The sequence below is a fragment of the Sorex araneus genome, chromosome 4 (genome assembly GCF_027595985.1).
Source record: "Sorex araneus isolate mSorAra2 chromosome 4, mSorAra2.pri, whole genome shotgun sequence".
Taxonomy (NCBI): Eukaryota; Metazoa; Chordata; class Mammalia; order Eulipotyphla; family Soricidae; genus Sorex; species Sorex araneus.
In genome coordinates this window covers 34,535,536-34,552,861 of record NC_073305.1, presented here as the reverse complement: position 1 = coordinate 34,552,861, position 17,326 = coordinate 34,535,536, and the positions used below count along the sequence as shown (strand labels likewise).

At 36.2% G+C, this 17,326-nt stretch overlaps 1 protein-coding gene across 14 annotated transcripts in view; it reads right to left on the bottom strand.

Moving 5' to 3' along the window:
* The window catches only part of ARPP21 (cAMP regulated phosphoprotein 21), a 162,085-nt gene that overhangs the window by 80,504 nt on the left and 64,255 nt on the right, over window positions 1-17,326 (bottom strand). For 10 of the 14 annotated variants that reach the window (XM_055135718.1, XM_055135717.1, XM_055135721.1 and 7 more), the window contains 3 exons: window positions 9,596-9,704; window positions 7,546-7,647; window positions 1,319-1,356 (listed from right to left, as the gene is read on the bottom strand). In XM_055135718.1, the coding sequence (XP_054991693.1) occupies window positions 1,319-1,356; window positions 7,546-7,647; window positions 9,596-9,704 (249 nt within the window). Of the gene's footprint in view, window positions 1-1,318; window positions 1,357-7,545; window positions 7,648-9,140; window positions 9,232-9,595; window positions 9,705-17,326 lie in introns of those variants that run through there. The other 4 variants (XM_055135726.1, XM_055135728.1, XM_004614583.2 and 1 more) reach the window with 2 other exon arrangements.

The following is a 17,326-nucleotide window of genomic DNA, read 5'->3' as shown; positions in this document are numbered from 1 at the left end:
TCATACCTCATACTAATACTTGTGAATTCTCTTTAACTGTAAATAGAGAAGATTTGTCTAAATATATACAGAGTTTCAGATGCCATATATGAAATGTGTATTTAACTTTCATTCCCTTTTTATTTTATTTTTTGGTTTTGTGACCACACCCTGCTGTGCTCAGGAATTAATCCTGGCTATGTGCTCAGAGAGGACCCCTACAATGCTTAGTGGGTCATATGTGCTGGGACTCAAACCCAGGTTGGTCAAATGTAAGGTATGTGCCTCATCCACTGTATTATCTCTCTGGTCAGGTTTAATTCCTTCTAAAAGACATTAGTGAACTGAGAGGTTTAGTTACCTGAAAATTTATAACTACTAATATGAATAATGATACTTTTCAAACTATCATCTCTAAAGCCCAGTTTAAATTTTCTCTAAGTAAGAGAATTTAATCAAACTGCTTCTATTTTAATCAATTTTATTGGGGCACTCATTAAAGCAACATCCAAAATAAAATTAATCACCACTTTTTTAATGGATGCCATATTTCCAATCTAAGTTGCCCATTTTGGTGCATCTTAAATGTGATTAGTACAGCTAATGTGGAATTCCATAATTCTCCTTGAATATCTGCAATTAAATCAATGGAGCATTTTAATATCTGTCAGCTTAGAATGATTTTTATGAAAGTATATCTTAAACTTGAAAATTTTCTGCTTTTATGCTCAAGACTTTTTAACATTCATTTTACCTAGTAGGTCTTCAGCCAGGTATACTAAATTCAGACAAAGAGTTAAGATTTTCAAAGAAAGTCTTTCATGAAGACTAACAGTTTAGAATGAGAAACTTAAAACAATATTTCCCAATATTATATGATATCACATGTCAACCTACATATTATTATGGACACAAGAAATAGCTAATAGTATCAGATATACACATTTTAGCAGCCTAATTAATCAGCCAATGAAACTGCAATTTCCTGTGTGTTATCAACATTTATACTTTTTAACTTCTGGTCAAGGTTATAGTAATTGCCTTTGGAAGGACAAGTAACTGAGCCTTTATATGAAGAAAATTTTTAAATTGTGGTTGAATGAAACTGAGAATAATTTTTCATGAACTGAATAATTTTTAGACATTATGTAACAAAATACATGCATATATATGTGTGTATATGGTTAGATATATGTACTTGCATATACATATATTCAAGCACACACTTATATATGAAAGATATATAAATATATAGATATATAGATATATCCATGAATATACAGACACACAGGACATACTTTGTTCCTCCCCAAACATGGAAGAGCAAATTTTATTTTACCTGTTTTCCACAAAAAGGCTTTCCTGGGAGCAAACTGACTGAAAGATAAAAAAAAGGCATTGGATCAGACGTTCTAGATATGCTGAGGGTTTGTAAAGCTTGTCTGATTTTAACACTACGTTTCCCCCTTCACGAGGAAAAGAAAATATACACTATTTTTTAATGGGAATAAAAAGAAGAGAGAAAAGCAGGTTAGAGTTAGAGGTATAAAGCTTTCTCATGCAGCACACAGTACTTTTCCATCAGAACATCTCCAGGTTTCAAAGCGATTTAGCCCATCCAGCACTAAGGTGAGAAGAGAGAAATTGTGGATAAAAGTACTAGAGAAACACATGGCCATCGATTCTAAGAAAGAGGTTTCCTCTGTGGCTGTACAGTTATAGCCAACAATAAGCAACAGAGACGGGTTCAAACTAAGGTAGACCATAAAATGTGGCATGATCTACCTGAGGATGAGAAAGCTGTAAAACCACAGTCTCACTTATTACCTGGCAGTGATAAACTCTCATGAAATATACAGACTAACGGCAAGACTTTAAAAAATTGTAGAAATGTCATCACCTGTGAATCTTAAGTGACGCTGAAGTTGGAGTGGGAGGGCAGAAGACAGGTGAGAATAAAATGAAGCAGCTAGAAAAAAATGTCAAGTTCTATCTTGTGCTTTTGTTGTTGCTTTGTTTTGTTTTTAATGTCTGCCAGAAAAACCGATGGTTTACTGCTTAGCTTCCATTACACTTACATTCATTTCTTTAGCATTTTTCATTTTGTCCATAATGCAGAAAGAATAAAGTTTCATTATTACTACATATTGGGGAAAAGTTAATCAAGCTAAAATTGAATTAAAGGATATATAAGAAGTCTAAAATTATGATACAATGGTTCTAAAATGGAGTGACTGAATGTAAGAACAAACCATTTTCAAAGTACTAAATTTCCAAGCATTAATGTGTAGAGTACTCTGTGTGTAGATTTTTACATGAAAAAGTAACCTGACAAAGGGATAAGTAGAGACGTGACTTTACATGCAGTTTTTTATGGAGAGAGGCTCTGACGCTCCAAGACTTCTCCTGGTACTCCCTGCCTGGAGGAGCTCATGAGGGCTATATGATACAGGTTGTGAATTTGAGGCCTTTATATACCAGGCCTTGTGTGTTCTAGCCCTTAAACTAACTTTCTAGACCCTTATCAGATGAGTTTTAAGAAAATACAACTAGAAAAACAATAATGCCTTTCTGATAAAAACAAATATGAAACCACTGCTCACAAATGCAAGCCCGTTACCAGGTTCTCTTCTAGTTTGCCGCAAAATTCATTTCCTTCCATGAATTTGGAAGGCTAAATCTGGGCATATGCTTTCCTCAAAGGTCTGAGCATTTCATCAAGGGTTGCCCTAATACCATGTCTGTCTTATCCTCTGTATATTGAACATACATCTTAAATTTCAAGTATGCAAAAGCCTTACTTAACAATTATCAATTTTCATAAAACAGATCTTTAGAAAATATGTCTTAATTTGACATTCACATTTATAAAGGGAAACAAATACAAATTATGTGGCAAGGATATCATTCCTATGAAGGTTTTTGATGGTATATATCCCTTTGTCCTTATATCTTTTAGTTTAGGTTTACTATTGGCTTGATTCAAATAATGGGGCATAGAAAAAAGTGAGATTGTTTTAGATATACATTATACATTCAATATTTTGTTACCTGTAGTTGGAAAGAGGCTAATTAAGTCTTTCATGTTCTGGCTGGGTATTGTAATTACTGAGAATCTACTTCTTTGAAAGAATTGATCAAAGACCTACTAACCTTTTCAGTCTTATTCATCAATAGTATTGGGGGGCAACATTAGGCAGCCCAAACTCTTTCAATTGAAAATAAATCACCTGTAAATCAAAGATCAATTCCCCAAAACATATCTTCATCATATTATTTTTCAGTTTTGTGGCTAGGTCCTAAAAAAATCATTTATCACTCTACCATTTCATAAATAAGACATTTATGGGCTATGATTCAGTTGCTGATGAAAATAGAATTTTACAAAGTAGTATTAATAACTTGCAAAATTTAATAGGAGAGAATGATAAAATTGTCACCGTAATTAAGAGCAGCTTGCAAAACTGTCACTGTATGCATTCCAGATATAAATGGCTCCGTTTTCTTTTAAAACAGAAAATGTAATTTTGCCTAATGGCTTACAGAATTGTTCCCTACATCCTACTCCCAAGCCAGGTGACAGTGCATGCCTTTATCAGCTATCACTGAAGAAAAAAATCTTAGTACATTTTAAGAAGACCAAAGAAAACTTTCTCAAGGAACCCCTATTTACGCATAAATATCGTCTGGAATTGCCTTCCAGAGAAAACATGTCTTTTTTCAAGTACATTGTTTTATTAATTCAACCTCCCCAAAACTAGCCACAATGCATAGAATTAATTATAAAGTTAGCTGGAATGTTTGCCAAAGAAAATAGGTGTTATATTTCTAATGTTTCTGACAATAAAAACATAATACTTGAGAAATAATTTGTTGTGTGCTCTAATATAAAATTTATTGTTAAAATAATGAATAAAAGAATCTTATCTCAAGATAACAGGAGTTTTCAATCTTTGTTTAAATTTTTTCTAGAGAAACCCAAATAAAATGCATACTTAGATGGTGCTCCAACATACAATAGCACACATACATATACATACATACTTTAATTTATAAAATACTCATGAACACTTCTAATTTTAAAATAAATTTGAATTTTGCTAAACTGTAAGTACCAATTTCTTCATAACTCCCTTCCTTCTACTCTACTTCAAATGAAACACATTTCTACTTAAGTACATAAATATTTAAATCTCTTTGGCTAACACACTAATTGAATACTAATTGGACAAAGGGCTGATTTTATAACCTCATTGTGACAAAGTATAAGAGTGAACTAAGATGAGCTAAGAGGACTATAACATAGGTTCCTTATGCTGGATTCTTTGCATTTGTCTTATAATTGACTTATTTTAATTTTTATCTCGTGTACGTACCGAAACTTGGGTGGTAATAATGATTTGGGAATCTGGGGTTGGTTGCATGGATGAATGAACCTTTTCTGAAGTATGCTATTGGTTATGTAAGTGCTAATTAAGATTTATTATAATATATACTTTAAAAGTCCATATTAACATGTCAGATCCTTGACTTTGTGCTAATAGCAGCTATATTCATATCCTGCTAATTCAGAGTAGCCTCCACGAATCCCACTTCTTGGATGCACAGCCTTGAATAGAGTTTTTTTCACATTGTACCAGGAATGGTTTATTTATCAGCAAAGGACAATGAATGGGAACTATATCACTTCCCTGTCTAGATTATAAAACGCTGTGGTCTTATAAAACACTTGTTTCTCTTTGTCTGAGATCGCTTGCTCTGGGGGAACTACTTGCAGTATTACAAAGATGCTCTACAACTTATGGGGAAGGACCAAGTGAGGATAGTGAGATCAATAGCCTGCAACCAGCTGAGGACATGAGTCAGATGACTGTCACCCTAGATGACAGTCTATCACCTCAGAAAAAGACCATAAACCAGAAATGCCCTTTAGAAGCAACACCTGGATTTCTGACCCACAGAAAAACTGAGCTGCTCAATTTTGGGATGATTCTTTGTGCATCAATAAGTAGCTCAAACACAGAGATTACAGTTCTAAGATTTCATATTTCTCAGTACAGAGCCTTGGGATAGAGAAACAAACTAGAGGCCCTCTTGGATTAGCTTAGTCAAACGTCTGTGCCACAAGAGACGTGTGACTGTTGCTCACACTTCTATTCCTCTAGAAGAGAGAAGCCACAGCAGCTGAAAGAAGGCTGCAAATGATTTCATGATGTAGGAAGGCTATGACCACATGAATTAAAGCCTTTTCACATTCTATCAGAGTATATTTGTGAAAATGACCCTTCATATATATGGGATAAAAACAAACATAGTAAAGAAACTAAAAATGGCCAAAATCAACAGAATGTAAGAACTAGAATACAGAACTGAGTTTACCAGAGTGGGGAGACAAGAAAGTGGTGGGACATCCTGAGAAAATAGAGAGAGAAACGGACACTCTGGTGTGTGTGTGTGTGTGTGTGTGTGTGTATGTGTGTTAGAGGACCGGTGTGGTGCTGGAACATTATATATATAAAAGCCTATTGTAAATCACGGTGCTACAAATAAAATTTTTAATGTTAATTCAAGATGTGGCCACAGAGAAGATAAACAGCAACATTTCCACTATCAAATTCAGGACCCAGGTCCCCTCCTATTAATCTCTTTTCTAGAGATTTAGAGAAAGGCACTGTGAGAGGGAAGCTACCTTGGCCTCTTCCTGTGAGATTCCCTCTGTGAGCATGAACATCTGCAAATGAGTTTCTGAATGCTAGCATCACCATCATCACAGGCAGGCCTCTGGGCTGCTGTTTTCTGTCACCTTGCTCTCGAGTGTAAGGCAGTGTGTCACAACTTTAGGGGAAACAGTGAAATGTTGATTGTATGTTATTTGGGTTATTGACTTTTGTGCTTCAGTACAATAACTCATCCATAAATTCTCCGACTTACTACAATCAGAGTAGAGGGGAAGGAGGAATGTGTGTGTGTGTGTGTGTGTGTGTGTGTGTGTGTGTGTGTGTGTGTGTGTGCGCGTGTATGCACGTGTGCATGCATGCATGGGCCTGGTAAACATGGAGGTTAAAAAAATGAAAAATAATCTCACCTTAGGAAATTTCTTTCTACCAATGGCATTAGCATTAGCTAAGAACAGGCTTCCTCCCAGGCCCCTCTAGGCATTCATAAGCTATCAGGACTCTTTTCACTTCACTTCTGTTTCCAGCAAACTCAATGGAAAGCCTACCATGTATAGGACGGTGCTTTGTAACATCAGTAATTTTAACCACAACAGAAATCTAAGTAGTCTACTACTTCATCTCATCTCCCTCTGCCATGCTTCCCTAATTCCAGAATCCTGAGCCAAATGATTCAATCATCAAAATTCTATTTTATTGTATCCAGAAAGACAGGATCTAGGCGGATGAAAACCAGAAACCTGCACAACTGTGAAAGGAGTGCAGTATTTGAGGAGTTTAAATTTTCTTCTCTGTAACATCATCTGCATCCAGCATTAGCTGGAAGAGATTAGATACTTGACTTGGATTTGAAATCTCTAAGGAGAGCAATCCACTTCCAGGCTAAACAGTGAAACCTTGGTCTCTAACCTGAATTTATTATGGTCATTAGAAGCAAGGTACAACTGGAGGTCTGTGACCCCACCAATTAGCAAAGATGGGTCTATTTGCTACAGAATGTCTACACAAATAAACCCACATTTCCACTTCTGCAGTGGGAGAAACCCACATTTAATGAAAATATCAAATGATTTCATGGAGTAGAAAGTTCTGACAATAGCTTGTTCCTATCATTTTATTGCATTTAAGTACAGTTTTCACTCCTTTTATTTTTTATTTCTCTTTATTTTTTATTTTTGCATTGTTTGGGATCAAATCCTTGACCTCACCCATAAGACATGTGCTCTGCCACTGAGTCACATTCAAACCCTATAGTTTTATTTTATTTAATTGCCTTTTATTTTATGACATAAGTAAAATGTTTAAAAAGAAATCCCCAGTCATAATTTTAGTAGGGATTTGAACAAAAGACATTATTTTATGATTATTTGCCTAGAAATTTGCTCACAAATCTGCTTTCTTGGGATTTGAATGGGAAGTGAATATTATTTAACTTTGATAGAAGAAAGCGTTCAGACTTGCCAAGAATGCAGAAAATTCTGTGCATAGATGCGATCACCTATAATCTTTTTTCTGTATTGTAACTATTTTCCCTAGCAAATGTTGATTTTAAAAAGACAAAAATGAGGGTATCTTCTGAATCATACAGAAATGCAGATATTTCTTCGATGCTGGTAATGTCCCTATGGACTTAAAGTCTATCCTACTGATAGAAATTATACCTCAATTTTCCCATTGGTCAAATTCTAGAAACACACACAACTGCCTGGCTCCTTTTTTCAGCACTTGCCTGAATCAAGTCTCTTCCAGAAACACCTCTAGTTTGCTGTAGTATGACTTGTTCCTTGGCTCAAGCTTGCTTGGACCCTGCCAGCTCACTGTCTGCGGAATGAGGCTGCCTTACTGCTGATGGAAGGACCACACTAAAGAGGCAATTAAAACAACTACTCACATCGTGTGCAAATATTCTCTCCCTCACTCTCTGATACTCCTCTTCTCTCTCTTCAATTGATTTACTTCGTCTGTCATCTCTAAATGGATGCATTCTGTTTTGCTGAACAGAAAAAAGAAATCAGGAGGGTTATCCACATTGAGCTGTTAGAAATCTGCAGTTAAGTAACTGTCAGCTGAGAATAATAAATGTTCACTTAAACAAATGGAGCATGAAAAATCTCACTCCCTCTGGTCCCAGGGGAAGCTGTGCTGGGGTGTGTGTGTGTGTGAGAGAGAGAGAGAGTGTGTGTGTGTATGTGTTTGAGTGTGTGTGTATGTGTGTGTGTGTGTGTGTGTGTGTGTGTGGTGTATGCAGGTACATGCAGCAGCAGGAGAGGTTTGCTGCTCCTGTCTGCTTTCTTGTTGGCTGCAAGAAGCACAGGTGCTTCTGGAATGAAAGTACCTTAGGTACTGAACCAGTTCATCTACGTTATGTCTACATTACTGAGGGGCTCCGTCTCTTTGCTAAACTATGTGATTTGACTCCTGAGCAGAAAGCAGAATGTGGGTGAAAAATTGGAAAGTGACTTACTTGTTTTAAGGTGGCTAGTTAAAGGAAAGAAATGGCTTTGATAAAGCTGGGGAACTGGAGAAACAGGAAAAGAAGCCTAGCAATATAATAGACCACTTTTTTTTGTTTCCTTTTAAATACTTTTACTCAAGGACATTTCCTAGAAGTCCCACTGACATAAGAAGTAGGATGACATTGGAAAGACCTATTTGTTCATTCGGGTCAATATTGAGAAAATTAACAATTCAAAGAACCCAGCATGAGGACTGCTCTTGTTCTGCCTTTCCTTGGATTCACTGCTTGCCTCTGGACTACCTTCCCATTTCATTCTTGCCATCCCTCATAAAAATGCTCTGCACTAACCGCGTGGATCCATCCATTCAACAAACACCCACAAAGAACACGACACAGGCACATGTTGCAGAGTCAACTCAAGCCACCATGTTAGCTCAGTGGCATGGGTCGTGGGAGGAAATGAGATACAGATGATGAACAGGTTTTAAAAAAATAAGTGCGTCAGAGATGCACGTCCTGGCTTTCTGTGACTCACTGAGAACAATTAAAATAATAACTTGAGTGATATGCATATTGTCTTACCTTTAAGAATTGAAAAGCAAAGTCCTTTTCAAAAATATCTATTTTGATTGTCAGAGACACAAAGTGTAAGTGTGATGGCATTTATATGGCTTTTTACTGTTCTTATCATTTAAAGTTTGTTGCTTTTTTTTGCCTTTTACTTCATTTTCTTTCTGATCACCCTGGATCCCACACTCCCCTCCCTGCATCTGGAGAAAAAATTTAGTCAAGTCCCTCTACCCTTGTGCAAGTACCATGAAGAAAGCTACTCTAGAACAATACAATGTTTTGTCACAAGCAAAATACACATAAGGAGAAACTTCTGCTACAATTCATGCAAAACAAGCAGACGATTTACATGGACAATAAAACATGGGAAGGAGAAGGGGTGGGGGACTAAAACATGAACTTGAGTCCTTTCTGTGAAGACTTATTTTAGGATAGTTGCAAAATCCACCTGTCCTCACCATAACAAGGTTTGTTCTTTACAGCTACACGGGTTGATCATCGGTCCGTATTGAAAATCCAGCTCAATTTGTGCACAACTGAAGGACAAAGCTGTAGGGAGTGGAACGACTGCCATAGTTACACAGACATCTGGAAATGCAACTGACAAAGCTTTCCCCAACAGCTCGGAGTCTGTGGCATCCCCCCCCTCCAAGACATGCAGCAGAAACTGCGCCAAGCACCACCCATGCAACCCAACAAAAGCCATTGCTAAAGCGACCAGCACACGTTCACGTTTGCTACCCATTGAATGCCAGAGAGGGAGGCAGGGAGCAAGGAGGCTGGAGAGAGGACAGTAGTATCAGAGGCAGGGGAGATCTCGGAGGGGGAGGGAACAACAGAAGAATGACAAGAACATCAGTCAGCCCACCTTCCAAAACAACCATGTCAGCCACTCTCAAACTTCAGAACCAACCTGATTGTCTTCTTTATCAACACTAGAGTTATCTCGCTTCAAGATAAACCGCTTCTGGAATTCTTCACCTTTTTCATCTTTTAAATGTTCACAAAACCTTTGCTCTGGTCTGCCAGCAAAGTAAAACATATCAATAAAAAATGATTTCCCCCCTTCGATGTAAAGTTATTTGTTAGTGTCCTTCTCCTCCCTCCTCCCCACTCCGCACTCTGGTCATTTCCTGCCGTGGTATTCTATTTTATTTATTATTTTTAGGTTTACAAGTGGTTTTCTTCATTGAATTGCTGGCAATATATGGGTGAATAATAATCTGTCCTTTCCCAAGGTATTGTTAGAATAGCTTTGTGGATTTGAATTTAGAGTCCTGTTAGCAGCAGGGTGCTTCACAGGACTGAAGTGAAACAAATATGAATGCCAGTGCATATATAGTGTGCAGATGTTTTTGATATTTTTGTTGGGGAACCAACACAGGCACCACTCACATATGCAAGGTAGGAGATTGATGGATGTTGAGCAACATACAATAGTTAGTCTGACCTCTGTCACTTGGGAATTAAATCAAATTCCCACCCATATTCTCAAACAACTTATGCATGTTTACAATGTAGGGCTGCCACATTAATTCACAAGTTCTCTTCTGGAAACTAGAATACTTCCTAGCGTATGTTGCCTGTCAAGAGCCTTCTGGTTCTACAGAGAGAAAACGATCATTATCTCTAAATAATTTCCCCCTTTTTCCCATTGAGAAATGCTCTGGAATCTGGTTCAAGTAGACTCTCTGACATCTTTGACTAAGTCTTATAGAAAGGTTCAGTAATTGGGGAAACTAGAGATATTTAGTTTAAACAACTTAATGACTGATTAGCATGGGGAAAATGCTCCCAGCAGTTACATGATATCGATTAATCAATTGATGTTTTAGGGCCTCTTAATCATTTTGTATTATTATAGGAAAGGGCTCCACTTCCTTAGTAATTTACCACAATTGTCACTGGACACTACAAAACTCAATGAATGACTTGGGTTTGGGTTCATATCCAGGGGAAGTGTTAAAATATTTGTCCTGGGTATAGAAGCAGTTGTAGTTTATGATTCTCATTAAAGTGGCACTGTCAGGTTGATGCATTTCTTTTGAAACTCAGTGGATTTACTCTCCCCACTGGGTTTATTGTGCATTTAGTCATTGGGAAACTACTTCTCGGAGTTTATTTTTTAATGTTGGTGACCAGTAATTAAGGGAATCTCATTAGATCCTTATGATTCCAAAGTAAGCAAATAGCACTTGGACGATAAAGGAATGGTTTGTATAATTGGAATACATTTGGAGTGTATAATCCAAATTTTGATGAGAAGCATTCTTTTCTTAAATACATGTACATAAATTATAATAACATTGGTTTGCAGACAATAACAGAAAACTAGAATAACACGAGTTATAGTTTTTAGGACTCTAATTTTCGCAGTGTTATTATTCTACTCAGTACACACAATAGAACTAATGTTGGAGGAACCTTTTTTTAATCTTCTCTTTCAGATTAAAAAATAAGACTTTGATGATATTTACAGTTTAAAGTTTATAGATTTGTCCACTAAGCTACACATATAAATGACTTAAAGTCATTTTCTCTCACTTACATAGTTACATACAACCTGGAGGCCCTCAAAAAAATAATAAAATCCTGTATCATATTATCTAAGACTAAAAACTAAAACTCTTCCAACTAAATTAAAATTTAATAAAATGAAATAATCTAGGACTGCAAATACTGACACTTTGTTTCTAGGACATTAAGGGAACAAAATAACCTTGCACTGTATAGTAAAAAGTAACAGGGAATTTGAGTATATTTTGATATGGATAAGCCACGGTATAGTCATATACCATAAATGTATCTATACATTGATTATATGTGGATGTTGCACTGTAAGAAATTAAACTAAGGGCCTCATATGTGTAAAGCAAGCACTTTACCACTGAGCTACATTCACAATTCATTATATTTAATTATAATAGTTGCAGGTCATTGAAAGACAAATATTTCCTAGAAAATTTTTAAAACATCTCAATGTTTTAACAAATACTTGCTGCTATATTATTTTTATGTATTCAATAAAAGTATGATATAATAACTAAAATATGTGTGGATTCTATCAATGATAATTAATTTTCTTTTAATCCCCAAACTCTGTAGTCTAATCAATAGTAAATGAAATTATTTCCTATCTGCTAGATATATAGATATATTTCTTATAATTGTTGCTAATAGTAGTTGAGTATTCATTTAGAAATAAAATAATTTGAGAATTAAACATCAAGGTAAGTCTGTTTCTTTTTGATGCTATGGGTTAGATATTAATCTTAAAATTTAGGTAAAGATACAACTTGAGTTTTCTTTTTTAAATTTTATTTTAGGCTACATGATTTGCAATATTGATAATGGCAAGTTTTCATGCATAAAGCATTCCAATAACATGCTCTCCCCTAGAGTGTAAGATTCGCATCACTGGTCTTCCAATATCTCCTCCCACTGCCCCCATCCTGTCCTGTGTTCTATCCTCCCAGCCCTATGCTCCTACATTGATATGCTTCCTACTAAAGACTAGTTCTAGGTTTCTGATACCTTTTGGTATTTGTTGTTTACCCAATATATATATATTTTTACGTCTGTAGCACTGTAGCACTGTCGTCCCACTATTCATCAATTTGTTCGAGCGGGCACCAGTAATGTCTCCATTGTGAGACTTGTTGTTACTGGTTTTTTTTTTTTTTTGGCATAGCGAATACACCACGGGTAGCTTATCAGGCTCTTGTGTGTGGGCAGGATACTCTTGGTAGCTTACCGGACTCTCTGAGAGAGATGGAGGAATCAAACCCGGGTTGGCTGTGTGCAAGGCAAACGCCCTACCTGCTGTGCTATTGCTCCAGCCCTTTCATATCATAATAAGTAATTATTTTTTTAAGAATAAAACCATTTTGAGTAAGGTTTTTAATGAGTTAGAATGTGAACTCCATGTTGCCTAGAACACTGTCTGGCCCATGGGAGACTCTGGTTGAGTGAATAAATGAATCGGGATAAACGAATGAAACTGTAGTGTACACTGTAATTTGGAGGCAGATCAGAGTAACTAAGATATGAATCTGTAAATAATTTATGAAATAGAACAGGGAAATTTTGATTAGCAGGAACATAAATTTATTATAAATTTAGAGCAGGAAGATCTTTAAAAATCATACTTCCATTACAGTTCAAGTTGACTTAAAAGTCATTAAGAAAACTTTTTTTCAAATTTGAGGGCCTCTTGGGAAGAGAGATGGTAATAGGAAAGCATAACTTTTAAAGTTTTGGAATCTTTCTGCTTGAAATATTATAGTTACAAGAGAACTATTTAACCATTATTTTAAAATTAAACTTGCATTACTTCATTGCACTGGTTTCTTGTTTTTCACAGAAAAAACATAATTAAGAAAAATATATCCATCAAGTAAGCAAAGAGCTAAAGAGCCCGTCAATAATGTAAGTACTCTTTAAAACAAGGATATCTCTTGTTTTGATATAAATTATGCAAGAATATTCACTATAACTGGTTTTCAAAATACTTTGTTTAAATTTACTTCAAATATTAATCTAATAGTCCAAATTGCTTGTACATATCTATTAACCAAAAATATTTAGAATGAAAATAGAGTAACAAATTATAGTTTGTGTGGAAGCAATAAAATAAACCTAATAATGTTATTCTTAGTTGATTTTATAGACTTATCTATAACTCGAGCTAAAAATCAATTTGCATTTTAAACTCAGGAAAACTAAAATCTACATTGTAGTGCATGAGATTAAGCTAAGAATTACTGAAAATTCACCATTACATTATGGCTTTTGAGAAATACTCTTTAACCTCAAATTTACATCAGAGTAATATTACTCTTAGCCATAAAATGAATGTCCTAAAGTAATGGATTATGGACCATGCTTTCAAATAACATTATTTTTGAATGTTTCAATATGAGAATAGAACTCTAAGAAAACTCCTCAAAATTGCAAAATGGCATGGTATTTATTAAATTGGTAGTAACTAGAGTTACTTATTTATTTCGGTTTTGGGACCTCATCTGGCAGTGTTTAATCCTGGCTTTTTAATCCGGGCTTAATCCTGACTTTGCACTTAGGGATCACCGTGGCAGGACCATAGGGATCCTGGGGATCAAATCCGGGTTGACTACATGCAAGGAAAATGCCCTATCTGCTGTTCTATTTCTCAGGCCCCCTGGATTTATTACATGTCTCATGACCATTACCCTGTTCCCTCTCCCCCTTCCCCCAACACACATAGATGTTTTTCCTGGAAGTTTTAGGTCATAAAAAATATTATTTGAAGTTTCCTCTACAAATTCATCAAGAAGCAGAGAAATGAATGCAATGTTTTTTTATTAAAAATGTGATTTTTGAGGTTAAAAAATATGTTTGTGATCATTCATAGCAGGTGTTACTGTGAAATTCACAGTCCATATGTGCTGAGCAGAACTGGCATTTTAGAATCTGTGTGTTGGAATCCCTTATTAATTTGATAAAATTGTTCATCACACACATTACTGCTTTTGTAATTTACCAGCATGGTTTTTCTTTTTATTGAGACTACCTGTGATGTATACTTACGTGACCTAAGTATTTAGCTTCCTTTATTAGTATATTTCTTTCAATTTCTTAGATTTTTTTTCTTTTTGGGTCACACTCAGTGATGCTCAGGGGTTACTCCTGGCTTTGCACTCAGGAATTACTCCTGGCGTTGCTCTGGGAACCATATGGGATGATGGGAATTGAACCCCGGTCGGCCATGTGCAAGGCAAATGCCCTACCCGTTGTGCTATCGCTGTAGCCCCAAATTTCTTGTTTTTAAACTCTACTTCTTTGAAAATATATTTTACCTTTGACTATTCTTTAATTTAAAGTCATTCATGAGCGACAGCAAAATGAAATATTATATTAAAATAAAACAGCAAGAACTTGTAAGATATCCTTATATCCTCTTTGTTTAAGAAGGTAGTTCCATTCTGATAAATTGGCTATATAGCACTAAGTTTATTAAAAATGTCAATTCACCTTGACAATAGTCTAGAAATAGAAAATCTATAGTTTGGAAACATAAAAAGACACTTCGAGTATTATAAAAAAATCAACACTATTGGGGAATATGGATAATTAAAACATGAATTTCCTCTCTTCCTTCCTCCCTCCCTTCCTTCCTTCCTTCCTTCCTTCCTTCCTTCCTTCCTTCCTTCCTTCCTTCCTTCCTTCCTTCCTTCCTTCCTTCCTTCCTTCCTTCCCTCTTCCCTTCCTCCCTTCCTCCCTCCCTTCCTTCCTTCCTTCCTTCCTTCCTCCCTTCCTCCCTTCCTCCCTCTCCTCCTTCCTTCCTTCCTTCCTTCCTTCCTTCCTTCCTTCCTTCCTTCCTTCCTTCCTTCCTTCCTTCCTTCCTTCCTTCCTTCCTTCCTTCCTTCCTTCCTTCCTTCCTTTGTTTTTGGGCCACACCCAGGAATGCTCAGGGTTTCCTCCTGGCTCTGCAGTCAGGGATCAATCCTGGCAGAGCTCAGGGAACCATCTGAGGTGCCTGGGAGTAAACGTGAGTCAACCATGTGCAAAGTAAGCACTCTACTAGCTGTACTATTTCTGTAGTCTCCAAACCTAAATATTTTCTAAATTTTCTTTTGGTGTCTATATTATTTATAATATATTATAAAACAGTTGCTTTATTCTATTGAACCAAGTCTTGATCCATGTTGCACTGTTACTTTCTCTGGAAAAAGTGTTGGGGTAAGTCTGAGCCACCTGCAGTGATCCGAGATTCTTCCTGGTTCTGTACTCAGGGATCACTCATGGTGGTGCTCAGTGGGGGGAGGGTGGGATGACTATATGTGGTGCTGGGGTTCGAACTAGTCAGCTTCATGCAAAGCAAGGACCTAAACCCCTGTACGATTTCTCTGCCCCATAAATTGCTGCTTTCAAAAATAATAATTAATTTTACTTCCTGCTTCTTATCCTGGCTTATCCCATTAAGATCTTTCATTATATATAAGCAACAACAAGATCACCCTTTACTTTTATTTCTGTGTCCTTGATCGAGAGGTGTAGACACATGGAATAAAGCCATCACAAAATATTTTTAACTATAAAAAGTAAATTGGAACAATAATGAATCAGAAAAAATTAAAAGATAGAAAAACAAGAGAAAACATAAAATTAAAAATAATAAATTACATACAATAACCTAGTTATAGTGTCTGTGTTTGGCTCTTTCTAATTTGTAATAATATAGTATAAGTAATAATACCGAAATAATACCAAAGAGGCATACATATCAGAAAGATTCATTTGGCTTAACATAACAGGTGTATTTCCTCAAGTCAGCTGATAAATTAAAATTTTCACAAATTTCAAACTAAAAAGAGCTTGATGATTAGTACATATTATTCCTTTCCTTATTCTTTTTCCTCTTTCATTTCAGTATTTCATCCACTTTCAAAGTGTACAAACTTTTTCATTGTGTCCCATGATCTGAAGCTCTACAATCAAATTAAAATATAATAAATTTTACCTTATACATTAATAATTTTATTTTTAAATGGGCACAAATTCCATTTATATAATGTAGTTCTAACAATTAAACCGAGGTTTTAAAAATTCATGCATAAATGCTAAGGCATGTCTAACAAACTTTCAAAATATTTACACTTGAAATGCAAATCTTGACTTTTGCAATTTACTTAACCTAAGAGAGGTGTTCATTGATTCTGTTGCTGTGAAAAATGAAAAGTAATAGTAACTACTAGGGAAGTACTTGGAAAGATAAACTAATGTAAAGATAATGCCAGTAAAATTAAAAGCCCAATGCCAGGAACTAACATATTGCTTATTATATGTAAGAAAGGGACTCTGCGTCAAGCTGTTTTCATGCAGGGTGCCCCAGAGGGAGGCGGATGAGAACCTTCCCTGTCCCAAGGGACCCGGCCCTGGCAGCCGACCTCCACTGCCAACCTCCACCAAATCATAGAGAGTAATATATATATCTGAGGCCCCAGCAAGCTACAAGAGTATCTGCCCGCACGGGCAGAGCCTGGCAAACTCCCCGTGGCATATCTAATATGCCAAAAACAGTAATGATAGGTCTCATTCCTCTAATCCTTAAAAAGCCTCCAATTGTTGGGGAAGACGAGTAAGGAGAGGCTGCTGAAATCTCAGGGCTGGGAGAAATAGAGACATTACTGGTGCCCGCTCCAGTAAATCGCCGAACAATGGCATGACAGTGATACAATGATACAGTGATATGAAATAAAATAAAAATATCACTGCTCATACTTGTTTTGGTAGCCCATATCAGAAATTATATCACCGAATATTGAACCAACACTATCATTAGTGTCAGGATCTAATAGGAGAGATCCAATGTGTACTATAATATTCAATTACTTTTTTGATTCACAAGCTCCAATTCGGGATGTCACAATTTTCCTGAGGTAATGTATACTTCAGAAATTGCTGAAAATGGCTTCTCTCATCCAGGGTAACTAGGAGGGGTGAACATGAGTTTCCCTCCCCGCCCCAACAGAGCCCTGACAGATGAAAAACTCCAAAACTCAATTGTCTGGATGCTAATGACCGCTCCCCACAGGCTTGGGTGAGTCTCACCCTTGAGTGAATCTCCTGTATAACCGCATTTTAAATTTTAGAATTCCTGAAG